This window comes from Temnothorax americanus, unplaced genomic scaffold (assembly GCF_048541705.1).
Source record: "Temnothorax americanus isolate GAGA-0224 unplaced genomic scaffold, ASM4854170v1 Scaffold3, whole genome shotgun sequence".
Lineage (NCBI taxonomy): Eukaryota > Metazoa > Arthropoda > Insecta > Hymenoptera > Formicidae > Temnothorax > Temnothorax americanus.
In genome coordinates, this window is record NW_027509442.1 from 8,793,956 (window position 1) to 8,820,368 (window position 26,413).

Genomic DNA, 26,413 nt, shown 5'->3' on the forward strand with positions numbered 1-26,413 from the left:
AACAGATATAAAATCGGGAATAAAAGAGCGCGTACACATCGCGATACCACTGCAGCAATCTTAATTCCGCGACTCAACGAGGTAACTAAAGAGTGCGTTAAGATAAACGACTTCCACACGTACAACACACGATGCCCGTTGCAACGTTGCAACGGACACGGGACGTTCGCGGTCCTGCCGCGCGTGTAATGCATATATACACGCGCATTTGCATTCGCAAGTTAACGAGTGTAGCGCGAGAAGCGAAAACGATAATGATATCGATGTCGGTAGCGGATCGCGCAGTAAGTATATTACGAGAAAATAGCGCGAGTAGTACATATAATTACGGATAACTTCCTACTTCTTACGTCATTTTTATGGAACTCCGGCAAGTTTAGTAGAGGCGTTACACGTATCGAAACATTCTGAAATTCTGAGCGGTTTTCTTTTTTTTTCTCTTTTTTTTTTAATTGTAATGCAGCTGAGGCAACGTTTCGCGATCGACGTCGATGCGTGGCTCGCGTGCGTGATTTAAACCCTGGTGAAAAATGGCAGTTTTCACCTCGTTTCGTATCTGTATACGCGACGACAAAGCGCGTAAATGACCGCCGGAAGATCTGCATATCCAGATTCGGTGTTTACGCCGTTCGCGCGTGTTTTATCCCGATCGCGCAACAAACACGTCCCGGCACGACGCGGACAGCCGAGGAAACCGCGTCTCTTTCCGCGCGGCGTACGACTGTCGACGCGTAATTACTCGCGGACTCAACTCGGTCAAATCGCCGGCGCGCGATAGACGTCTAATAAAAAAAAAAAAGGAAGAAGAAAACGCCACGTGTAAACGCTATCCCTCGCCACGCGAATCTCGAACTGTTCGTCTATTTTCCCGACCTACAATGGCTACAATCTCCGCGCGACGCTGTGTAGCGCGCATCCGCATAAAATCGCTTAATCGACGAAACGGAAAGCCGGCAGTCGGTCGGTTGCTCGCTCGTCCCACATCCCACATTACCGAGACGCGAACACTCGCGACTAATAAAATAAACCCGGCCCCCCCGAGTGCAGAATCAGGACGGAACATCGATAAGAACGGTGACGACGACGCTGGAGGGAACCGGGATTCGTGTGAGGCGGCAGTGAAATCTCGCCCGCTGTTTTTCCTCGTGATCGTTGACAGCGCGCTAACAACGCGAGTTAAAGACTTTTGCACACGTCGCGATTTTTTCGCGGGAATTCACGATTGTTGGCCGCAAGACTGTCCTTTCGTATGACTTATATTGACATACTCCGAACCTTTATTTTACTATTTATTCATATTTAAAAGAAAAAATCATTTTAAAAGAAAAAGAATCCTTTAATCTTTAGATTTCTTCGAATTTGGAGTCAATGTTTTTCGAACAAAGCTATCAATGGAACGATCATTTTTAAATTATGAGATAATCGGTAGTAAATTTTATTCTTTATTTGATTTTATGTCGATTTTAACCAATATATTTCAAAGATTAATTCAACTTAGGAACTAGTTACGTAAAGATGTCTAAATGTTAAAAATTAAAAACTCGCAATGATCTTCCTCAACATTTTCGTCGAAGAAAACCATCCACCTTAAACCGCGCAGAGTCCGTATATGAAAAGGTGGCTCACTGGGTCTAGGATACCCCGTTGTGCGCCGTTGTGTGTGACAGCGTGAAATCTGACGCGTTTACCACGTTCTGTCAGCTGTTCTTGACACATTAGCGGATCGAGGCCTCGGCCAATTGCGGGCGCGCGGCGCAGCGCGGCATTTCGACGCAACGTGTCGCCGTCACCGAAATGGTTAAATTCTGTGTGCGATTTATCAGCGCACGGGCGTGCGGCGAAAAACTGTGACGTGTGAAAGCGGTCTCACTACGCGCGCGCGCGCGCGCGCAAGCGCGCTTTTAGACAAGGCCGCCGCGGCAGCCGGCCGGCGCGGCGGCGTCATCGACGACGCCGACGCCTCTCCCGCGAGCGTCCCCCCGGCGAACGGTCGGAACGCGCGCGCGGCGTGTTGTGTACAATCGGATACCTTCTCGACCCACTTTTCTGAGAAAGGCCCGACCTCGCTTTTCTCTCCTCGATGTAGCGAGTACGCGCCACTTTTCCTCGCGTCCTCGTGCTCCGCGCGGCGTAACGCGCCGCTCGTCCATCACCGACGTCGCGGAAACGTCGAAACGGCGTTGTCGGCAAAGTTTTATGCAACATTGTTTTCTCCCCGACATCCGGCACCGCGGCGGGGACAGCGCGACTGGCAGCGTCGCGAAAATCATTTTTCTCACGCCCGCGGTGCTCCATCGACACGCGTGACGAATTTCTCGGAGGAAGACTTTTCTCCGTAGAATCTATCACGCGTGTGAGAACCGACGGACGTTGGCTAAAAAAACTGAAAAGTATCCGATCCGCCGTGCTTGTTGTAGTGCGAAATGAGAAAGCCGGCACTTGGAAAATCGATAAGTGTTACCCTTGAGCGATCAATCGTATAATTTGCGGACGACGACGACGACGACGACGACGAGATAGACGCGTTTGCGTTTGCTCACTTCCTTCATACGATTGCCATGCACCAGCGACGAAACCGTTTCTGATGCTCAAACGCGGCTTATTGTGCGTTACGAAAAGAAAAAACAAGAGAAAAGGAGAGAAGCGAGCACAGCCGACAATCAATTTCGCACGGCGCTCACCTCGTCGTACGCATGAATCTCGATTCCGCTTCTTGCTAATCGTAATCAGATGCGAGTCGGAGATGGGGAAAAAAAAAGAAACGCGCGTGGTTAAAGCGAGGCGCGATTGATGATTGCGCGGCAAGATGATTTCCTTGCCGGCTAAGTGGAAGGAATAATAATGACCGGCGAGAAAGATCGACGGGGAGTTCCGCGGAAGCCGCGCGAGGAACGTAGTGCACATCTCCTTCTTAGATCCCTCCCCCCTTCCCTTTCCCGTGTGTCCATGCGTTACCTCCGCACGCACAAGGTTACATTATCGATCATAATTTACGACGCGTACGCGTACTGCATCGTTACGTCACCGGGTCTTCGTTTACAAGCGAGTTATCGCCGGGTGGGAGAGCGCGCGAAACGTTCGTGCCGCGCAGGGCATCAGCTGATCTCCCCGGAAGGATTTAAATCTGAAAACATTAAACCCGATAAGAGGCTCGGACCGACGCGACGTAAGGTAAAACACGAGCTTTAGCATCTCGACGTCGCGTGGACATCTTGACATACGTGAGTTTTCTTAAAATGCCGGGAATGCGTCCTTCGGTGCGCCGAGTGCGCCGATAATACAAATTCCTCGAATAAGCGCGATAAGGTCACGAAAGATTATTAAGGCGAGACATGTGAGAAGTAAATTATTAACATTATTATGTTTAGAACGCACCGAATATTCTTATTCTTCCTTTTTTTTTCTTGGAAAATGAGACGATGTTTTACAACATGCTGAGTTTATTTTGCGCAAATTTTCAGGAAGATTTTTATCTTAGAGCTGCGTTGTTGGACTCGATGACTTTTTTCCTCAGAAATCCACGGTATATATGGTAATCTATATGTATATGTAACTGTATAGTCTTCGAATTTATATATAATAATTATATATAAATTAATTTGAGACGTACACTTTTGGAAAGTATATTAAATGAATTTAACAAATTTTTATTTTCATAGAGAGAACCTATTGAAAAGTCGTTTTGTTTTCAATCAAGCGCAAGTGCTGGAGCTAATAAAAAAGCTTAGATATGCCATAGCGTTCCATTTTCTACTGTCGATATCTAAACCATATCGTAGCCTTCATAACCGCGGAATATTTATGATCATATTTTACGCATGAGTGTATATATACCGTATGTCGAGTGTTTTATCAGCTGCGTTCGAGGCTCAATCTGGAAACGTCGGAATCCAATTGTCTTACGTTTGAACACGCGAGAAACATTACATTAATAATAAAGATTTTTTATTCGATCTAACTAGCCATAAATATCACTCCGTTTTTCGCAATAAATTCTTTACAGTGATTTTAAAAAGGATGGTTATATGTATATAATAAAGGATGCCTATTAGCGTCAAAAGTTACGATTGAGAAGGACCAAAACCCATGATCGAAATGTCGTGACGATTACAATTAATAAAGATGGTCCGGTTAGGTCGAATAAAAAATCTTATCGTTAATTATTGACCGGCGAGGTAAAAGTTTCTGATTTGGTTGAAACGTTACGTTGAATTTTATTCCAGGTCGAAAAGCGTCGCGGTTCGGATTAGATGAGCCAAAGGACTTTCGCCCATCGCGACCGATGAAGTTTTCACTCGCGAGCGACGGGGTCGTAACACGTTTCGATATACGAGCGAGTCAGCAGCGATTATTTCGTCCGATGAAATTCCAGAACGGCGACGATGACGACGACGACGATGCCGGGGGGAGGCATACACCAACGCGCGCACGTTCCATTTCGCAATTCCGACTCGCCGACTTCTTCGCGACCGTGACGATGTGCGACTCGTTTGAGAGGGGCTGCCACGTCGAGTACGTTTCAACGTCGCGACAAATTTTGCGAACGCGTGCCGCATATATGCGTCGCACCACCGCGACCGTCAACGAAGCCGTTCCAAGGTGATTACGCCCGGGTATGCGCTAACGATTGCGACACGGAACACCAACGATGGCGGTGGCGGTGGTTTCTCGCGGATATCGCGGCGAGAAAGGGGAAGAGAAGGACTCCGGGGCCGGCCGGTCGGTCGGCAGCGACTCGAGGACGGAAGGCGGTGTTGTGCATTGCCAGTGCCCTACGATCGGGTTTACGAGCGATCAACCAGCCGGCCGGCACAATCGGCCATGTTGTTTCCGAAACTTGAATTCGAGCTCGCGGGTCAGCTCGCCGAGAGAAAGGTTGAACCACCACCTCGCAGCGGCTGGCGAACGGCGTTGTGTCACCCTGCCTTATCTCGTCTGGTCTTTCGGTAAACAGGTTTCGATACGCGACCGCGATACTCGATGCGGTACGGAATCGTATCGCGGGTGAGTTACGGCGGCTCGTTTGAACCGCGCTCCGGGAATATCGGTGACGCTCGCTCGGGCTCGAGTGGGATGAACTTCCGCGCTTACGTCATAAACTTCGGCTGCAGCGAGGGTCGTTTCGACGGTGAGCGAACGGCATTTAAGGACCTCGTTGCAGCTACTCGAATTCTCGAGATGTTTCTCTTGAAAGCGATCATTAACCCGTGAACGATCGTGTTAAGAAAGGGAAGCTCTGCTTCTCAAATTGAAACAATAAATATATGTAAACGAGACAGCTTAATCAACAAAAAACCAAACAAACTTGTTTATTTTACATTATAAGAAGCTTGGCTAAAAAATTAGCTTGTTCGTTCACTTCACAAATTAATAAATTGTACTTTTAAACACCCATCAAGTATGTACATGTGATCAACTGAAAGTAACAAAAGCTGTAGCTATTCGTAAGATAATTCCTGAGATCATTATATGAAGGAAAACAAAGACGTACCATCGTCTATGAGCGGACAGCTTAACGATCGCTCGCGGGTTAATCTCGACATTGCGGGACTTGCGTACTGTGTGAAATAACATCGCATGCGAGAAAACCTTCGAAGTCGTACCGTGACGACGAAAGAAATTAAAAGAGATATATTTAAAAATCGAATTCGCGACAAAGTCCCTCAGACGTCTAAGCCGAGTTCGCCGACTTCTCAGCCTGTTCAGCTCGCGGCAACAGGCGTGTCCGATTATATATCAATAAGAAAACTCGAGAGACTGTACACGCATAATCGGCGCGGATAACAGAACGCGGTTGAAGAGCGCAACATCGAGTTGCGCTAGGTGTCATAAACGTCGTAACATTTACCAGACGCAGGATCCTTTTCGGAAAGAGCGCGTCGTGTCGAGATATTTATAGCATAAAGAAGTAGGCAACGCCGAATGTAATAATTGACAGCCAGCAGTGCTTGACACGATGCGTGTGTCGTGTCTCGGACATAAAATTGAAAGGTGAGCAAGTTCGAGTATTTAAGCAAATTTACAAAAAAGGGAGATCAAACGCTTTTCTTACCTCACAGTTTGCATTTTATACATCTGAGATACGCTTAGTGCCACTCGGAAAGTGCCCATCTGTAAATGCCAAGGCACGCGCAACGCCTAGTGCAACAACGTGGGCAGTCCCGGCGTACCGAAGAGACTTCTCTCTCTCGCGTCTGTTTGTCATGCGCTTAGACTATAGCTGTTGACCCGCGAACAACGCGTATACACACACCGGTGATGCCGGCCTGGTTAACAGCGCGCGGAGTAGATATCCGCGATCCATCTTGCGTAACCTATTTACCGACCAAGTGATGCGAGCACGTATGACATAATTCAGCGCAGCTCTGAGAAATCTCTCAAATCATCGCGGATGCCGTTCGAACGGTCGACGTTGTAGCTCGTATTCTTACCGTGCATCTAGCGTTAAACCCCCGTTCAATTTGCAATTTTGCTCGCCCAATAAAATTGCAATTTCAATCTAGTAGAGAGAGAGAGAGAGAGAGAGAGAGAGAGAGAGAGAGAGAGAGAGAGAGAGAGAGAGAGAGAGAGAGAGAGAGAGAGAGAGAAATCTAATTTTTTACATAAAACCAACAATGCGTCTTCTAACAAAGTACACATGTTCGCGGTATTTTTTTTGCTTTGACTGAACTTCCTCTATACGCTGCAGAAATTCACCTGCACGTTTTACGAACTCATTGTACATTTACAGTTCCTATACGCTCAGCGAGAAGTATGTCGATGTCCGAAGACTATCGATAATTTATTAAAGATATGACCGGGAGCAAACTTTCTCCGAACGACAATGTGAATATTCCTATCTCGTGCGGTCTCTAAACGGGACGTTCGTTCGCCCGGCCTTCCCGTGAAAATTTCTGATCCGCGTGAAACGACGTGGTAGTCGAAGGCAAAGTCTTCGCGATGGATTTCCACGTCCAACTTGGCGATAACCTTGACAAGACGAGAAAGAGAAAGAGAAAGAAAGAAAAAGAGAAAGAGAGAGAGAGAGAGAGAGAGAGAGAGAGAGAGAGAGAGAGAGAGAGAGAGAGAGAGAGAGAGAGATTGGCCACCTGCCGTCGGCGGCGAGAGTAACTGGAGCGATGAATTATACGTCGGATATCGCATCTTGTGGCTGCCGGCAGCTGTTGAACGGACGAGGAGCGAACGAACGAACGCGGCGACGAATCAAACAAGCCGGCCGGCTTCCGCGGATAAGCGAGGCCACGGCGAAAAGCAAGAAGATATTAAAACCGGGGGCCGCACCGGCAGGGAGATAAGACGGCGTTATTTGCCGGAAGCGTTAGCCCGGCGCAGATAATGCGGTCCGATTGCGGGGCGGTTTACGGAGAAGCATCCGCGACGTCACGCACGAATGCCAGACGCGCGGAGTAAACGCGGTCGATCAAATATTTGTACACTAATTTCGTAATGTTCGGATATATCGGCCAGTAATTCCCCGCTAATAATACACGATAATACTATATCCAATTGCTAGTAACGCTCGTAGCAATTTCTACAGTGTGTATATATATATGTATATATATTCGTGTAAAGCTTTTATATCAGATACTGGGTCAATGACGGAACGAAGTACCGCAGATGCGAGCGCTTACGAGGTTACCGATCAATGGTGTTATTACAAAGTTACAAATCAAGCAGATTATAAAGATCACGTTATTTTCAGCAATCGTTGACTCTTCGTCGAATTGAAATGCAGCGCCATGTGCTAATGAAGCAATACGCTTTCAAGCAATACCACCGACAATGAGTTTCCTATCTCATCTCGCATCGCAATCTTGCGCACCAAGATTCGTCAGATCGTGGTGTCTACTGTCTACGCCACGGCCGGTAAACGTGAGTTTCGCACGCACTCTCGAGAGCGTTGTTTACGTCTCGCATCGCTGTATACGCGCGCGCGGATATACATATAATTGAGGCCAGTCGCAGGTTCGGCCGCGCGGCCGGCCGCGGTGCCGGGATGTCTATCTTTGGACCCACGCGTGAAAAGTGTGCGTATGCGCGCGCGCGAGATCTCTTACTCAATCGGCTCACGCCCGTCGCACCGCGCCGCACCGTACCGTACCGCGCTGTGCCGGTGACCAGTGACACCGTTAAACGCGGCCATTATTTCGAATGCGTGGCCACGGGTCGGATATTTCCGTGGTGCCGCCGTAGATAGTGCCGGTCGACCAGCCGGCCGGCCGCGCGACGCACTCGCGACTTTCCGCGAAACGAACGCACTCCCACCGCGTAGCGTTCCGCGCGTCGCAGAGTTCCGCCGCCATCCCCGTCGTCACCAGTGAAATGCACTCGGAGCCAGCGGTGCTCAACCGGCGTCCGCTTTTATCGCGATCTCGGCAGATAACGAGAGGCGCTCGATTGGCATCGTTTTGCTAATTGCTTGACAGATCGGCAGATTTTGTTTGACATGGAAATGTTGACACCGCGTGAAATCCAGGTTTATTATCGAATCGTGTAGATTATAAGAGAAAATCTTTAATACTTGTTTCTCTTTTATTCCCATACCAATGACCAGAAAGTAGAATAATACATTTAAATCTGAAAGATTGGTATTCTTCGAGATTCTTATCGGATTAATTATTTTCCGAGCGTAAAGATTTATAATTAATATATCTTCAGTTTTGCTTGAGATTTCAGCTATTTTTTATTTTTTGCTACATTTATTTATTAATGAAAAAGATGACAAAATCTGACACGAAATGTTGATACCGCGTGAAATCCAGGTTTATATCTCAGGTTTTGTAAGAGTAAAAAAATATTTAGTACACTTGTTTCTCTTTTATTCTTAATAACGGCTAGAAAGTAAAATATCAAAGTGAAGCGTATTAAAACATTTAAATCTGAAAGATTGATATTCTCGTCGGATTAATTGCTCTCCAAGCGTAAAGATTTACAATTAATATTCCTACAATTTCGCTTGAGATCCCAGTTATTTTAATTTTTTTGCTCCATTTATTTATTAATGAAAAAGACGACAAAAGTTTTATCGGCGAAAAGTTTCGGCGTTTCAATATAAATTTAATTTATACCTTCGAAATTATTTGAGATGCAAATTTAACGCAGAAATTTAAAAAGGCTGTGTATATTTGCCTCCGCGAAAAGTACCTCCCACACCACCGAGGCACCCGAGTTCCGCCACCTTCCCGGCGCGGCGCGATGAAATGCGCGGGCCAGCGGTGCTCAACTTCGTCCGTCCGCGCGCGATCGTCCATCGGCGTTGGCGTTGACGGTTCACGGTACATATTTACATGACTCAACCCCTTTCAAGATTACAATTGACAAGTCAACTACGAGTGGAGATCTACACCTGCTTTGGGTGGAAAACGTGACGAATGATCGAACGGACATAAAGCTGTCGTCGAGACGGCTGATCTTTCGGCACGGAAACACGCTTGTATTAGTCATTCCTGAGACGTCGAGCTCACCATTCGATACCGATGTATTTCGCAATTCGTGCCAAATCGCGTTTTATAGAATGCGCGATTAGTAATTAAAATTAGTGTCGCGTGTTATTCCTTCTGTCCGTATTCAAATTTCAACAACATCGTGGAATAATATTTTTCTTCGCGCGTTTCACGATTTCACGCGCGTCGAAAACATATAACGTCAGTCGTTTGCGTCATTAACCTGACGAACCGCGCATCTGTGCGATAAATATTTTATTTCCTCGTCTTCTCGCGCGTCTCCTTTTATATTAAAGAAAAAGAAGAGTGTGCATTACACTTCGATAAGTAACTGAAGTTTAAACGTTACCGTGGACGAGAGACTGTTTACGTTAAAAATGGGCTTAACGGGGTAGCGTTAAATTGCAAAATTACACGGCAGTTCGAAAGCGCACACAGGTACGCGTAACTCGGTTGGCACGGCCAGCTAAAGGTTAACGGTGAATTAACATTTCGTAAACTGACGTACGTGAGTGCGCACGAAAATATATATATATGCACGTCCGCGTCGCATAAAGTTGCGCCCGCGAAGATACTACAGAAACGTACGGAAGCCTCGAAAATTACCGCCTACGCGTATTTGCACCACGGAGAGCAAACAGCCACCGCTATTTACCGATTCACGGTTGAGCGACCTTCGGCGCCGTTAAAAATCCGTCGCGGCACTCGCGCGCTTCTGCCTGGCGCGATAGATATATCCGCCTACATCTATATATTACGCATGTAAAGCGAAATGCCTACGAATCGTTTGAGAGATCGTTACTACGCCTCGGGGAGTACTATCGGGCCATTAATCGCGGCGCCTAGCGATTAGAGTTGCAGACGTCGACGCGGCCGCGGCCGCGGCCGGGGCAATCGGTGCACACCGCCGCGATCGTGCGTTTACGACACGCGTGCGTGTAACGGAAACGCCGACTCCGTGCACGCGTGTCTCGCAAGATCGCGATCGCCAAAAGGTAAAGAGAGAAAGAAAAAAAGAAGATGGAAAGAAGCTCACGCGTAACGTCGATGCCTGGGCGTTTGACACAAAAATCACAGCCGGATACCGGTAATAGCAGCCTCCACAAAATATCACGCATTTGTCGCGGGAATTCGATCGTAAATCATAGACGCGCCAACGGTCGGTCGAGCGATCGTCGGTCGAAGCAGCACCGCGTTGTGCCACAATCGGGCGGGGGAGGAGGAGGAGGAGGAGGAGGAGGAGAGAGGGAGGGGGAGGCAACGGAAGAGGGGGGAGGGGAAGATACAATAAGAGTCGCGAGAGACCGGACGCGCGCGCGGCGTACTGCGCGGATCCGGTTCGTTTTTCCACGGCGCACCGCGGTTTTCCGCGAAATGGAGCCGAGCCGCCGCGCCGGTCACGCCTGAGCTGTCTTAACGGAGGTAGAGAGATGTGTGCGTTCCACGTGGGGTCACCCCGGTAGCCGGTGCACCGGCGAGTACCACCGTATCCGCTTCGCGGGCGCAATAGAGCCGCGCTCGCTCGCGCGCCGCCGCGCCGGCCGCAGTGCCTCTCATCGCGAATCTTACCGTGCCCACGTAGCGATATCGCGACTACGCGTATATTCCTCCGGCACGCTTCACCGAGCGTAATGGTTTATATGTATTATAGCCGAGGGATAAAAAGAAATCCCTTCCCCCCCCCCCCCGCTCCCTCTCTGTTGGGAAATTCCGATGGATGAATATAAGCCTCGGATGTTGTTAGGGATTGGCGAGTATCACTTGCCGCGAGTGGGGATTAAGGAGGGGATTTAATCTACGGGTCGACATCGAGGTTTTTCTATCAAACGTTGCGAATGTCGCGTTACCGCCATATTGCGCGTTGGAAGCAAATATTTCACGGTACAAATAAACAGTGTGAAATAATTGCGCTAATTGAAATTTTTATTTTTCAACGGTTTTATGCCTCGCGCGTTAAACGGCATTTATCGCGGCATACTTGCGCCGCAATTCCGCGAGCGTGCAAAAATGGATGCGGCGCGATGGCACGTAATTCGAGTCGGCTCCGCGCCGGCGAGAAAATTGACGGATCGCGCGCGCAGTATATATACGGCATCGCGTGACGTCAACGACACGAGAAGCGTTTCCCTCGGTTAACCCACTCGTTAACCCGTCCGCTTATCGACTTTCAATTTTACCGTCTCAAGTCCGTGGCGAAGACGTTCCTTGGCCCGGCTTCGTAAATTCGCACCGCATTTGGCACGGCGACATTGATATATCGATAGCGCGACGGTACATAACATTGCTCTGGCAAAAAAATCTCTACTTTCTCTACGTTAATTTATTTTACGTTATTCAACGAACGTGTCGTGTCGCGTTTCTAATATTAATTTCATAAAATACATTTCGCCACCGACCGTAAGTATGACGCGGTTCAAATTAAATTTCGGAGATTTTATAATATCGATATATATTTTTATCGACCGGTAAAAATTATAAGAAAACAGAAAGATAAGATAGATATAGTTATCGTATTCGTAAAAAAAAAAATCTACATTTTTGCTCAAACGAGGGCAGGTTAAAATCACAGCGGGGGCGAGGGGAACGCGTCCCCCCCAATATATATGCAAATATATGATAACTTCGAGTGAATTAAAATAACGTTTACACGCGTACCTCAAAAGAAACCCCAACGAGTTAAACTTCAAACTGTATTCCTTTTAGTTTTTATCTATGTTTTTTTATCAGTTCCCAAAGTTCTCCCCTGCAAAAATTTATAGCCACGGCTGCTCAAGCGACAAAATTAGACAGGCTATTTATATTACCTCAAAGAATTCGTACATATCGATCAACAAACAGCCCAGAGTAATGCACAAACGAGACGTCGCAAGCAGGTTCAAAGAAAAAGTTCTTACGCGCGATAAGCATATAACAATACAATTTATGTTATATCAGATCATTTTGTACCATTGGTCATTTTCCAATGAAGAAAACAAGCTCTCTCTAAAAAATTAAACGTTTTAGAATTTGCTCCGCGTCGACACGCGCCTCCCTCCCTGAATTTTCTGTTTCGCGAGAAGCGAGACTTTTCCACCAGAGGTGGTATAGGCGAGAGGCGAAACAGGGTTAAAAGGCGGTGGTGGTGGTTGAATTCTCCGGTGACGGAGCCGGCGTTCCACCAACGCTCGAATTGGGATGCAACGCGCGACGAGGTGAAGCTTTTCCCTCCCTCTTTCCCACCCGCCATCTATCCCGTCGACGCAGAGGGAGAGAGAGAGAGAGAGAGAGAGGCAGAGAAAAAGAGCGAAAGAGAGAGAAGGAGGACGACGCTCATGCGCACCGCGTAAATGGGGCAAGCCACTCGATCGTCCACTTTAGGAACGGGGTCACGAAAATTAAATTTTCTGATTAACGACACACGCGCGCACATCGGCGTCCCCGTCATCGTCGGCCGCGCCGACGCGACGTGTTTCACGACTCTTTTTTCTTTTTTAATAACTCCGTGTATCTTTATCCGGACGTCGCGCCCGGGATATAAAAGCTTTTATATATATGTATACGGCGCGCGCGGATTCGATCGCGGGGGGGGAGGGGGGGGAAGGGTAAAAAGCTCGATCTGCTCGATGTCGCCTCTGTAGAGCGACGCCTCCAAATCGGCGGGGTCTAAATCGTCGATATCGGAACGCATTCGTTTCGTCGTTAGAGGGCCGTGTATCACCTGACGAAATTAGATCGCACGCTCGGATCGGTCGACGTCGTCGCGGGGCGTCCGCGTCGAGAGCGCGACGGTTACTTACGCCGCTCTCCGCTCTTCGCTCTCGCCGTAGAAGCCGGGCGGCAGCGTGCACGCGCGATCGTCGTGCGATTTATACGTCGCGCGTGTCAACGTTGGCGGGCGCGCAAGCGCGTAGCGCGCGTAGCCCGGCTCGCTCTCGTGACGCGCGCGAGCGAGAGTCCACCCGGGATGTGACGCCATATCTCGTATGCGCCGCGCGAGTACGCGCGATATTATTACGCCTTCGATTCGTTAATCTTCTTAAAGATCGTTAACCCGTTACGCGCCAAGAATACTCAAATATCGCGTGGACGGCGAAAGTCTATGAGCGGCGCGGGCGCGGGCGCGGGCGCCGCGACGCGACGGCGCGAAGTCGCGACGCTTTTACTTTCGAATTCGCGCTGCTTTCAAGGCGAACGAAAACGCCAAGCTCCTGTTATCCGCGGCTCTCGATCTCTCTCTCTCGGAGCTCCGCTCTCTTTATACAGTTAATTTTTAAGAACGTCGCGCGTGTCGCGCGGCTCCGAGTCAGCCGAGTTAGAACACCGAAAGTACTTTTTATCGAGAAAATTAACGCGCGTGCGATTTCCGACTCTCGACATTTTTACAAGATTTTAAACCTCGACAAGTATCGCGAGGTCTTTTTGAAACTCAATTTACGGCGATAACGAAATCGCTGCCGCGAACAACGTTCGTCGTTGATTCGATACGCGTATACGTGTACACGAAGAAAACGATAACCAACGTGTTTTGAATATACATACATATATATATGCATATCTAATTAAACGTACAATTTAGAATTTCAATTTCACAGCGCGCGCGATATAAAGTTTCGAGACCACTCTTGTCACACGTGTGCGATCCGCGCGTCGCGGGCGATCGGAAGTTGGCGACACACACACACACACACACACACATAGACGCACATGTGCGCGCACGCACGTACGCAGAACGCAACTTGCCGACGGACTCACCTCCTGGCCGTTCGGGGCAATGACCACGTCCACCTCGTCGAGATGCTGGCGATGCTCCGTGACCTCGGCGTGGATCTCCCTACCGTTGTACGTTAGGTAAACCTTCTGACCGGGCACCAGCCGGGCGCCGGTGACGGAGCCGAAGCCCGGTCCGATGAGATCGCGGTCCGCGTACTCCTTGGGGCTCGGCGGACCGCCGCCGGTGACGTCGAAGCGCACCGCGTACAGGGTCTTCGGCGCGACGCCGCTCTTCCGGCCCGGCGACTCGGCCGCCTGCGGCGTCTTCACCGCGCAAATGGCGCCGCTGTGGTACTTGCCGTCCTGGCCGGGAGCGCACACCCTGGTGCCGATAATGCTGCGCTTCGCCAGCCTCTTGCCCGTCGACATTATTCGAGGCTTCTACCAGCTGACGCGATATCGCTCGGTTTCGCGCGGATCACTTCTCTCTCTCGTCTTTCGCTTCTTCTTATTCTTCTTCTTCGCGGTGGAGGATCGCTCGATCGATCGTTCTCGCCGATCGTTTTCTCGCGCGGAGTCCCGTTGCGCGAGGCGACGCGACGCGAAACATTCGCGCGACGATACACTTTTTCTGTTCCTTCGCCCGCTCCCGTCCACTCGACCGTCCCGCGCGCTCTCTCTCGGTTCGACAGTGTTCGAAGAGACGCGAGACGCTCGCGGGATTCGCGTCGGAGCACCGAGCACACGCGCGGAGCACAAGTTCAAAAATCAAAGTGCGCGAGCCTTGGATCTTGGATATGTAAGACGCGCGCGCCTGCGAGACGCGGCGCGACACGCGCGCTCCCGAAAGGAAGGAGTCGGATCCCTTTAAACGACCGCGCGGCCCACCGTGAAATCCCCAAGGGGGCCTCCCTTTCTCTCGCGCTCTCGGGGATCCCCGCTCTATCCTTCTTTCGTCCCGCTTTAGGTCATCGTACCGTCCAGCTTTTTTCGTCGCGCACCAATCGCGCCGTCGCGTACCTGCCACCGACGGCGGCGGTGGCGGTGTTTGAAACTCTCTCTCTCTCTCTCTCTCTGTCGCGCGCGCCGGGGGGAGGGGGGGGGAGGAAGAATCGGTCGCCGAAGGACAAGGGTTATCCGCGCGCTCTTAAACGGCGTAGGGACGCGGCGGCCTCCGCGGCCTGAACGCGGAACTCAGCGCGTCAACGAAGCGGCGCGCACCGTCGCCCGCGTTCGTCACGCCGTCCGCATATTCGAGGCACTTCGCGATCGATTCGTGGCGATGCGCTGGCGCGCACACGGCTGACAGCATAATAATACGTGGCTAACGCGCGCCGACGTTAGACGGGGGTCCGGTGCTGGACGGCGGCGTCCTAGCCGGGTCGTTAGACTCGCGCGTTCAACGGCGATCCGCACGGGAGTAGGGTACTCTCTCGCGGCGCCCGACACGTGACGCACAGCTGAGCGACCGGGAGGGACTGAGGACGGACCGGTGCCAAGCGGCTTTCACCGCGCCGGCCGGCCGCGGGCCGCCCGCCCGTCCGGGAAAAACAGCTGACAGATAACAACAAAGCCACGTGACCCGGCCTCGCGCGCCGATTGGCCGCTCGCGCTGACCTACTTACTCCGATTGGCCCGCCGCCCGGACAACGAGACGAACGGGAAAAAATCGCAGGCTTCCCAAGCCTAGGCAAAGAGCGCTCGCTCGACCGGACGCTCCACTCCACCGCGCTTTCGCGCCCCCCCTCTCTCACTCCCGGGCGTGCGTACTCGGCGTTTCTACGAAGCGACGCCAACTTCGTCCGCGTACCCCTCGACCCTCGGCCCCCGAGATGCCGAGTGCCGAGATGCCGCTTGTCGCTTTCGCGAGATCGCTTTCTTTTTCAGACGTACTTATGGACGATTCGGGCGGACGACGCGCGACGGCGCGTAGCGTTCAGTCCTTATTCCCGAGTCGTCGTGGCGGCGGTCAGCTGTCGCCGACGCTACGCCGGCCACGCACGCCCGGGACGGTTGTTTTTCGCCGTCAGCTGAGAAGCCCGGCGCGACGCGGCGCGGCGCGGCGGTGACGAAACCGACGCGAGCGGCCGATCGCCGTTGCGCCGAGTCGCGGAGCAAAGCTCGACGCTCCGCGAGACGTTCCCGTCGCTGCCCGCCCCGCGCCCCGGCGATACCGTACTGCGTCGCGTTTCTCGCGAAATACGTCGTATTTCGGCGAAAGCTCGCTACGGGGGGACGCCTGCCCGCGCATCGGACGCCGAGACGATCTCGGCCGCGCCCCGCGTCCGGCGTCGCGTCTTTCTCGACAAGGGCCCGGCTTTCCGCTTCGGCTGTCAGCACCAGCGCCTGGTCGGCCATTTTGCGTCAGCTGAGCCGCCCGGTGACTGGCGGTGACGACAGCACGGCGAGTGGAGGTTCCGCGCGTGCCGGTGCCGAATGCCGAGGGCAGCCTGAGCCTCGCCTCGGAGCCTCGCCGCAGCGACGACGGAGCACGACGGCGCCTCGGCGTCGAACGACCTCCGCCAGCTCCACCGTCGGTGTCGCGGCCGAGGCGAGGAGTCGCGGGTCGCGGGCCGGCATTCGGCGGCGGCGCACGCGAAGGAAAACGCCGACGCGACGCGCGCGTCAGCTGATGGGGGCGCCAGTGATGAAACGCGGAAGAGTGGATGGTCTGCGAGAGCCGCGCCGCGCCGCGCCGCGCCGCGCCGTCCCGTTCCCGGCTGTTCCCAGCGTCCGACGGCCGACGCCTGCGGTGAACGCGCTTCTTCCTCGACTTCCGTCGAGCGTGACGCGAGGACTCCGATTCGTTAATTGTCTCGGGTCACGCCGAGACCTCCTCCGTCCGCCCCTCGCCTCCTCGATCGATCTCGCCGACCCGCGGCGTCGATCCGCGAAGGTGCGGGATCGCGCCCGCTTCGCCGGACGCGCGATGAAAATGGCCGGAAGGCGGAAGGCGGGACGTAGGGGGGGAAGAGAAGGCGGACCGGCGAAATAGAAGGCGACGGTCCGCGTCGTTCCCAGCAGCCTATCCTAGATTTATTTCCGTGGACGTTGCGCAATATGCGCGCCTCGTTGATTCAGCTCGGTATAAACGCTGGCCCTCGTTACGAGTACGAAGGAAGGACAATGAGCGATCGTTCCGAAAACAATCCCCGATGACCCTCTCCCGTCCCCTTCGTTGACTCTCAGCTCCGTTGTCTCGATATCTCGACTCTTCGGCGAACGATTCATCTAGGTCTGTCGTCGCGTGACGCGTCGTTGATGTCCAGTGTTTTACCAGCGGATTTTACATTTCTGTCGGAAAAAATTTGGGGCAGGCACTTCGCGCGACATCTGTTTTCGACAGATTCAACTATCTGTGGGTTATTTATACTTGTATTTGTGCACGTGTACTTACGAGTATATGTATAAATGAAATTTCCAATATAAATATCATTTAGATTTACTTTGTTAATAATAGAGAAGTAATTAAGTGTACATCTGCATTTTGTTGTATATCTAATTACGAAACGTCAAATAATATTTATCATTCTTTTTACGGAGATCAACGCCATTTATACGGTGCAATGCACACGTACTTGATATTTTTTCGAGCTACGACTCGCGAAATATCGTTGTACAATTACGAATCGAGCAAATAAAATTCTGATCGCAGAAGTGCGTCGAGAATCAATTTTCGTTCCGATCGTCGTTGGCATTCCAATATCTCGACGCGGCGTGAATCGCGCGCCCAACGAGCAGCCGTGAGGAGACAACGTCCTCTATACGAAGCATAACGTTGTAAAGCAATGACATATCTCTGGAAAATAACTTTATTAAAATTTAGCACTATTTTCCCGCGAATTGAAAGACGCGGAAAAGGACGTACTCGCAACGGAGGGGCAAGGTGGAAGCGACAACGTAACTTCAACGCGAACATTGTGTGCCGAAAGTTACTTACTTTTACGTCACGCGTACCGGCAACGCCGGAAAACTTGGGGAAAGTTCGCACCGCTGTATCCCGGCCAAAGCCGGGTGAATGTTTTCCTCGCACGCAGGGCCTTATCTCGCGCGGTCGTTCCTTTCGGTTTGCGGTGTGGAGGCACTTTTTCCTCGAAACGTCCCGTTTTACGCGTTCGGACGTGCCATTGTTCGCGCTCCGGCGAGCGTGCTTCGTCACTCGTGCAAAATTTCTATATAAAAAGGTATCCTCTAATTTTCTCCGCGATGTCCTTGAATCGTGGACAAACGATTCGAAAATTCTATAGGGAAACGACGGAAGAGCTATACGCGAATGTCCGATGGGTATAAATTTTGTCTTCGCAGGTGTAAGATTAATGGTCGCGCGTACCGCTTTCGAAACTCCGTACTCGAGACCCTGATGGAGTTTGGCGCAAAGTGATTTCTCCCCCCCCCCTTCCTCCCGGTAGAACATATCTCTCGGTATCTCGCCGTCGCAGATTCCTGGAAAGCGATGTATAAGAAGGATAACGCGGCGATGGGGCGATATATGAGGGCGATACGCGCTTCGTCATCCGCACGCTCGGTATATACGCGGTTGTGATAAGATTACGTCCGCAGTACACGACAGTTTCTGTGCCCGGTTAAGTCGATGCGACGACGATCCCGTATCGCGAACGCTCGGGGAAAGCGATAATGTCGGACGGCGAGGCCGTCGAATTCGGCTCCTCTGCGTCATGACGCGGGCCGTGCAGGCCGTCCGCGCCGGGACCTGGTTGATCGTCCTCGTCCTCGACGTGGTTGCGTTCGGCGTCGCCCGCGCGGGATGGTGCCCGTCGTTGTGCGCGTGCGATACCTGGTACGATTTGCGGCACGCCTCGTGCACCGGACGCCATCTTTATAGCATTCACACAGGTGCGCCGAGCGACGTGCAGGCCCTGGATCTGTCGAACAACTCGATATCCGTTTTAAATAATTACGAACTGGCGGTGAGTATCGCGCGAGTGAGGCGTGCGTTTAACCAGAGTCAACTCGCCCGGACTCGGGTGTGTATATATACAGATGTACGCGCGGCGAAACGTTATTTCCGTCCCCTATTTTTGTATACCCCGAGACTGATGCATCCCCTAAGCCCTTATTCTGGAATTTGTCTTTTGCTGGCAGGAGGCTTTTGTTCAGAAAATTCTCTTTCACTTTTATTATCATTCGTATTCTCCCCCCCCCCCCATAGGTATCTCAAATCCTTCTTCAAAAGACGTTTTTAAAACCTTTAAGGAAGAAAGGCCTACCTGAGATTTTTTTAGCTGACACTTTGACTATAAATTATCCGAGGGAACCATCGGTTCGAACGTCGTTAAACCGTTTCGGAGCGATGGGAAAGAGCATTTCTTATTTTCAGCATTATTTTTAGCGAACGGTGAAATTATTGTAATAAATAAAACGAATGAAAGCGCTTTCTGTTTCGACCAGAAAAATTCAAGTTTCGATATAAATAAACGACTCAAAGTTTTCTCGCACGGGGTGATATAGTCGAGAAGTTGCTGAAATAACCAAGTGGCCGTTGTTCCGTAATGAAAATGGACGGAATGGAATTAATTAAAAGATACCCTGCAATATCCATCATTTTATTAATATATAAAGCAGAAAAAAATACACATTTATGAACTTGTATAAAAAAGCCGAAAGTTCGGCTTGTCGTATGGCACAGTAATGTATATAATCTCCGATGACCTCGATATAACCAGCCGTTTCCATGAAAGGCATTTATCAATGTTAAAAAATAAATATTTAAATATTTTCAAACATTTTTTTCAAAAGTGATTATTGTACAAGTTCAGACGATCATCGTCGAAAACATATCGCGTGTAACCGGTCGAATTGTTAACCCTTTTTTACAGCATTTATTTTTGCAGGTTAGTACACCAGTCAAATTTTGTTATTATAGTTTTTTAAAATTAAAATAATTATTCGTGCCTGCCCATACACGTATATTTCCTTTATATAGCGAGTTAGTAAAAATGACGCGGGTTTCTTTTATACCACAGTGTATAATTCGCCTCGTTCTGTCCACTCGTTGCAAAACAGCCATTTAATTTCAGCAATTTCCCCACTGTCACATTCCGTATATAACTAAAATTTCAAATAGGCACTAATCCTGGGGTATACCTCACGCTCACGCGTCTCTCGTAACGTTTTTCTTTCTTATTTTAGGAAGCAGGGTTGACGGAGCTTAAATACCTCAATCTGTCTGTAAATGCAATTAGCGAAATTGGCTTAAACGCTTTTGATGGATTATCCGAGTTAACGGTTTTGGATCTATCTCGAAATCACCTTTACTATCTCCTGTCGGATATTTTCGTGCCGGCAAAAAGTTTGCGAATTCTACGATTGTCGAAAAATAATTTCAATTCTCATGTACCGAGACTGGAGTGCCCCTGGCTCACGGTAATAAAGAAAATATTAATTTTAAGATAGTTCCCCTCTCTCTCTATATATCAATATTACATTTACACGATACGTTGCACTGGTGATATTGGCGTAACGTAATTATAACTTAACGTTTTACGAAAGTATTCGCCACGAAAATATTACTTCGATGATTAATGTTTGCGATAATAAAATTGCAATATTTACATTTATCGTAGCCAATCTCATCGGGTTTGATCAACCCTTCGTAGTCACACCTCTCTGGAATCCCGTGTTAGCCATACTGGGTCATATGGACCCAGTCGATTTTGAATGATTGCCATTTTAATGGTATCAAATAATTCTGGAACATACCTTGAACATTCTAGAATATAAAACAACTGCGGTTTTGTAAAAAATCAAATGGCAACACGTTGAAAAAAAATCGTGAACGAGTAGGTACACGATTAACGGTCTCTACCTATAAAGGATACTTCAAACTCTCGTAGCTAGGCATTTAGCTGATATTTAGATCTAAATGAGTGTGGGTCCAATGGACCCATGTGTGACTACGAAGGGTTAAATCTGATCGGCAATGATTAAAAAATAAATAAATTCAGTCGCATAGAAAGAGATGTGACACTTTTATTTCAATTTAAAAATTATTTTATTTAGGAATTGACTCTGGACTCGTGTCGAATTAGCCACGTACCGGAAGATACGTTCGACGGACTTTCGCATCTTCGTACTCTTGATCTTTCAAATAACTTGATGATTCAATTGGACACCGTTGCCCTTAAAGCGTTACCATTTTTAAGAAGATTATTAATAGAGGGGTAAAGATGACGATTGAGAAATTTAACGCACAATTTGGCTAAATTTCAATTTTTACATAGTTCTTTATACGTATCATTATAATTGTACGTATAATGTATATATGTACAATTATAAAAAAATTTTCAGACACTTTTTTAAAATAATTAAGATATCTCCATACTCAGCTTATTTAATCTGCTTATATGCAATGTACGGTTATCCATAAAGTACGAAAGATTTACAAAAATAGCTTACTTATATCTGCTCGCAAAAAATTCGATTTATGATAATTTGATAAACGAAAACGTTCTCAGATCTCTAATTTCTTTTTCTCAGAAATCCCTGGTCCTGCGACAAGCTTACGCGTGACTTGCAAGTATATCTAACCCACAGGAATATACAGTATTGTGCGATATGCGAAAAAAGCCGTGCGGAGCCGAAGAAATTTGAAAAAATGATCGTCTACAACCCACGGATTAGGCACGAGAAGCATCGACCCTTAATAACTTCGAACACCAAGAAAAACGTGACGAAGAAGCATCCTGTGCCTACGTCGACGCACAAAAATACAGTTGTTCATGTTAATGCGACAGACGAGGCGAACTTTACGAAAACGTTCGACTCCGTATCGCCGTATTGGTTCCTCGCGGCCGGATTTTTACTCGGTGCCTCGTGCGGTATGTTCACCTGTTACGTTTGGCTCACAAGGAAGATATCTTGTTGTCGCGGATGTCGCAGACAAAGCAATAATGATGCTCAAAGAGTATCGTTGCTATGGCAATTTGAAGATTCTGCCGTTAACGACAACGCAACATCTTATCCCGATACTCCACCGCCGCCGTATCGCGAAGTCGTGCTGCGACCGGGACTCTATCGTAACGCATCGGGGTTACAACAAATTTAAATGATAACGTTGCCACAAGTAGCACGGGATATACTTAGGTTCCAAAAATGAGATATTATTATACTGTTTGTAAATTGTGTGACTCGTCGCTTTGAAATTTAGTGCACGGAGAAGCACGTTGACCCTATATTTATTATATCGTTTGTAAGAGGTATTAGTTTTGCGGAAGATAGAATGGTATTGACTTTTATTCCAAGTTACGCGTTTATAATAAAACTACTTTGTACAAAGAATACTTTGATGCACGTTATTTCACGAAGTACAAGTAAACTTTTTAAAAATGAAAAGCAAGCGAGAACGTGTAAGTATTTTAATATTTAATTAATGGAACGCATTAACGATCGAAAGACAAAAGACACGCTCTGACGCGTTCAAACGCGATTTCTGAACATACGAGGGTGGTTCAGAAAGTGACGCGTGTTTATTTATAAGTTATACGTTTTATTTAAATACAAAATCAATATATCACAAGTGATGCAACTAACCTTGATCTACTTCTCCGCATAGTCACTTAAGACATTGAGGCACTTGTCGTATTGAGCGACTAGCTTACAAAGATGCCTTCGTCGCAGAAGTCTGACGCCAATCCATTTTTGGCTTATCGTGTCACACTTCCGAACAAGCACCGGGGCCGACTGTCCAACGGAGTTGTACTTCTCCACAACACTCGCCTATACATGTTGCAGCCAGAACTCAGACTCCGCTCAACGAATTTGGCTGGGAAGTTTACGATCATTTTCCATACAGTCCTGACCTGGCGCCGAGTGACTACCATCCGTTACCGCCTGTTCGCTCACCCGAAGGGATTTTTGAATGGGAAACGTGCCGTGGATAACGACGAGCTGCAGGAGATGGTGGCCAACTGGTTAAACGGACTGGCGGCAGACTTCTGTGACGAAGGCATCTCGAAGCTGGTCACTCGATACAAGTGTGTCTCAATTGTCTTGAGTAACTGCGTCGTGGAAAAGTAGATCAAAGTTAGTTGTATCACTTGTATGTATTAATTTTGTATTTAAATAAAATTAGTAACTTAAATAATCAAACGTGCGTTACTTTCTGGACGACCTTCGCATGTATATATATATATATATATATATATATATATATATATATATATATATATATATATAAACGTAAAAACTTATTCAATATAAAATCTTGTTTTAGCTCGTAAAATATTATATATTGCGGATCAAAAATTTTTTCAATGACGAAAAGAAATAATTCTGATTGCTTGTATTTGACAGGTTAATAAAAGAACTTCAATTACAGAGAGAAAATATATTTTCTTTTATTCCTAAAATAGTTAATTCAATAACAATATAAAAAATTAAAATGTAACGCATTACATTTTCTCGATAATATCAATTATGAGAGATTTATGCATAATATGCATTTTATTGCAACATTCTTAATCAATGTTTCAAACATTGCAACGGTTGATATGCTACTGAATAACTTTTTTTTTTTTAATTTTTTTGCACGTTACGTATAAAATATTATAAACGCGTAATATGCTATATATGTACATGTATAATACAACGTATATAATTTTAACAATAATTATTTTCGTTTGAACACAATAACGCTAGGAGCAGAATTGTGGTTGCTCGAGACTCCGGGTCATTGTAGCGTAGCCTCATCGAACCTCATATTGTTTTCATCTACGCTTTGGGTCGTGTTTAAAGTGACGGTCTTACCGCCAATCGCGGCGATTATGTTTTCCGTTACTTCACGATCGTATCTCGCGCCGCGAATATTACTAATCACGCTCGCATCTTGGGTGAAGTCGGTCGATACTAAACCAGCAGGCAAACTCATTCTGATTTCTTCCACGATGCCATTCTGCACCTCCAAGCTCAAATTCAGACGATATATTTTACCGTCGTGAGCGGGAAAGTCGAGCGTACGGGTAACTGTAAATTTCGGCGTCTTGCCCATATTCCAATCCCAAGAACGGAACTCTTCGACGAAGTTATCAATTCCTGCACAATACCGATTTATGAAAACACTTTAAATACGTTTATCGATTAGTTACACACATATTTCATACTTGGTAATTTCCATTTGTTAAAGTACACGAGATTGTTTCGAAATCATATCTTCGACTTTCGACATATTTTTCAAATAATAAGAGCCATTTTTCATACGTACCGGGGAACCAGTCCTCGGTTGGATTGATATGCTTGAATCCTTTTTGTCGTTCAACCAGATCGTATCTTCCGTCTTCGAGAACGAGGGCTTTCGTGCGCAAATATTCCCAGCCAACAGCGGATAAAAGCTTATCCATTCGGATATTCCGGTTTACATCGGACAAGTTCTTTATCGAAGAACGTACGGAAGACGTCGCATTTGTAACAATACCATTCTGAAAGCGCATTCACCCATTATTTCCTCTCTTCTTATTTTTTCGTGCATAAATCGTGGAACTATCTTTAACAAACAGCGCAATATCGATATACCGCTGATAGCGTTGCGTCACGGAGTCATTTTATGACACAAGTACACATATCTTGCGAGAAGATACACGCGTGTGTGCGTCGGCAATACGGAGAAAGGCCTTACCTCTTTTTTTTCTAGAATCGAGCTCAGATTGGCTTTGTTCACGTTGACCAAAAGTGTGCAATGATGATAAGCATTCGGTCTTCCACATTTTGCAGCTGTTCCAGATATCTATATCGCATTGTAGTAAAAAAAAAAACACGATATATATTCGATACAACGAATCTATTTGCAGTTTTAAAACCTCGAAGCGAGCAAAGTACAGTTACGTAATCAATTGTTATTTTGTGCCACATGCTTGTTACATCATTCATGTCGAAATGTTCCCGACTTGTGTGAATTATATAATATACATTGAGATCACGTGAATTATATTATGCGATCACTGTACAACGTAATTTCTAGTTTTGAACAATTGGACGTAAATGATTCTATAAATATGTTACATCATAGGATACCTTGCGGTCTCCGTTGACTAGAATATCGTCGCGTTCGTTGACGACGCTCTTCAGGCCCCACTGGCGAAACAAGGCGTTCGTGATAATGTTAAGATTGTACCGCCGATTGTATCTCTCGCGCGGGGTGAAGAACGTCAGGTTGAGATTGCCGTCGTCGTGGTAAACGGTACCGCCGCCGCTGTTTCGGCGCGCCAATGCGACGTCTGCCTTCTCGACCGCCTGAACGTTGCACTCGAGCCAGGGATTCTGGTGGCGGCCGATAACCACGCAGGGATCGTTCCTCCACAAGAGCAGCACGTGATGCTTGGAGAAGTCAAAGTTGCGATACAGCCAGTGCTCCAACGCCAAGTTGACGAACACATCCGTGGATTGCGATATGAATACTGACTTCTTGATGGAGTCGCCGCTGTCTTGGGCGCTGTAAGTCGACGCGTATCTGCTGGCCTGCCGGGTACCGTCGAGAGACGCGCGGCGTCTGACAGCGACAGCCAATCTGGTGCATAGAGACATTGCGCGCGGCGTGTGTGAAAGCGAAGTGGAATACCCTGGTGACGTTGGACGAGCGGTTGAACGCAGACTACCTGATCTCTGTTTAATGTCACCGTGACGCAAAGTCACTTGTATGAGTGTGAGCGTGTGTGTGTATACGTATATCAGTCTTGGATCTAATGAACCATGAGGCTCCCAAATTGTTATCTCATACGAGATCAGTCTTGGACCGAACGGTCAATCTCTCACGGTAGACGGCGAGCGGCCTCTACTGCGGGAAACACATCAAAACGTTGGTCTGGCTCGCGGTTATGGAGATCAGGTAGTCGTGCAGGGCGATGGTCTGATGCAACCACTTCCAGGTCTGGTCCAGGGAGTTAATGCGGTACCGAATACCCAGACAATCTCGACAGTCCTTTTGCATTCCTCCGTGTGCTGACAGTTTGAACCGAGTTAAATTTACCCGAGCCGGAAATAAGGCACGGCTGGCCCGGTCACTCTTTCTCTCTCTCTCTCTCTAGAACTTCCGTTGGCTAGGTCGCCCGCAACTTCTATATTGCTCGCGATGCACAAGTAACTCTTCGTCGTTGTCGCGTACGGAGCACACAAATTCCGATCGTCACGTCACTAGGGAACGTGGAATGAGACGAGGGCGTCGTATCGGGTTTGGTCTTTATACGACGTCCCGTCGCCGTTTCCTCTCGTCGACGGAGGAGGGGATCTCGCTTGGAGAGGTTATCTAGGTTCGCGGCACAAAGTACAGCTGA

At 48.3% G+C, this 26,413-nt stretch overlaps 3 protein-coding genes across 3 annotated transcripts in view; 1 reads left to right on the forward strand and 2 right to left on the reverse strand.

The window, feature by feature from the left end:
• Glut4ef (Glucose transporter 4 enhancer factor) overlaps positions 1–15,621 on the reverse strand; it is a 96,889-nt gene extending 81,268 nt beyond the window's left edge. The window contains exon 1 of the mRNA XM_077410945.1: positions 14,175–15,621. Within this exon, the coding sequence (XP_077267071.1) occupies positions 14,175–14,561 (387 nt within the window). The 5' untranslated portion in view covers positions 14,562–15,621. The remainder of the gene's footprint in view (positions 1–14,174) is intronic.
• Positions 15,622–17,613: 1,992 nt separating this feature from the next.
• On the forward strand, positions 17,614–23,311 carry LOC143900031 (uncharacterized). Its single transcript, XM_077410948.1, is given in 5 exon segments — positions 17,614–19,060; positions 20,283–20,516; positions 21,153–21,313; positions 21,630–22,179; positions 22,182–23,311. Coding segments are annotated over 5 exon segments (1,251 nt in total). The 5' UTR covers positions 17,614–18,808; the 3' UTR covers positions 22,236–23,311.
• Positions 23,312–23,463: 152 nt separating this feature from the next.
• On the reverse strand, positions 23,464–25,919 carry Lipt1 (Lipoyltransferase 1). The gene is made up of 4 exons (XM_077410953.1): positions 25,158–25,919; positions 24,763–24,870; positions 24,352–24,565; positions 23,464–24,182 (listed from the first exon to the last, which is right to left on the reverse strand). Exons 1-4 carry the CDS (start codon positions 25,665–25,667, stop codon positions 23,821–23,823), a joined length of 1,194 nt encoding a protein of 397 aa, XP_077267079.1. The 5' UTR covers positions 25,668–25,919; the 3' UTR covers positions 23,464–23,820.
• Positions 25,920–26,413: the final 494 nt, after the last annotated feature.

Coding starts and splice junctions, on each gene's coding strand:
- Lipt1 (XM_077410953.1), bottom strand. CDS start 25,667: ATGTCTCTATGCACCAGATTGGCTGTCGCTGTCAGACGCCGCGCGTCT. Junction 24,871..25,157: donor TAGTCAACGGAGACCGCAAG/GTATCCTATGAT, acceptor AATGCGATATAG/ATATCTGGAACAGCTGCAAA. Junction 24,183..24,351: donor AACCGAGGACTGGTTCCCCG/GTACGTATGAAA, acceptor GGTATTGTGCAG/GAATTGATAACTTCGTCGAA.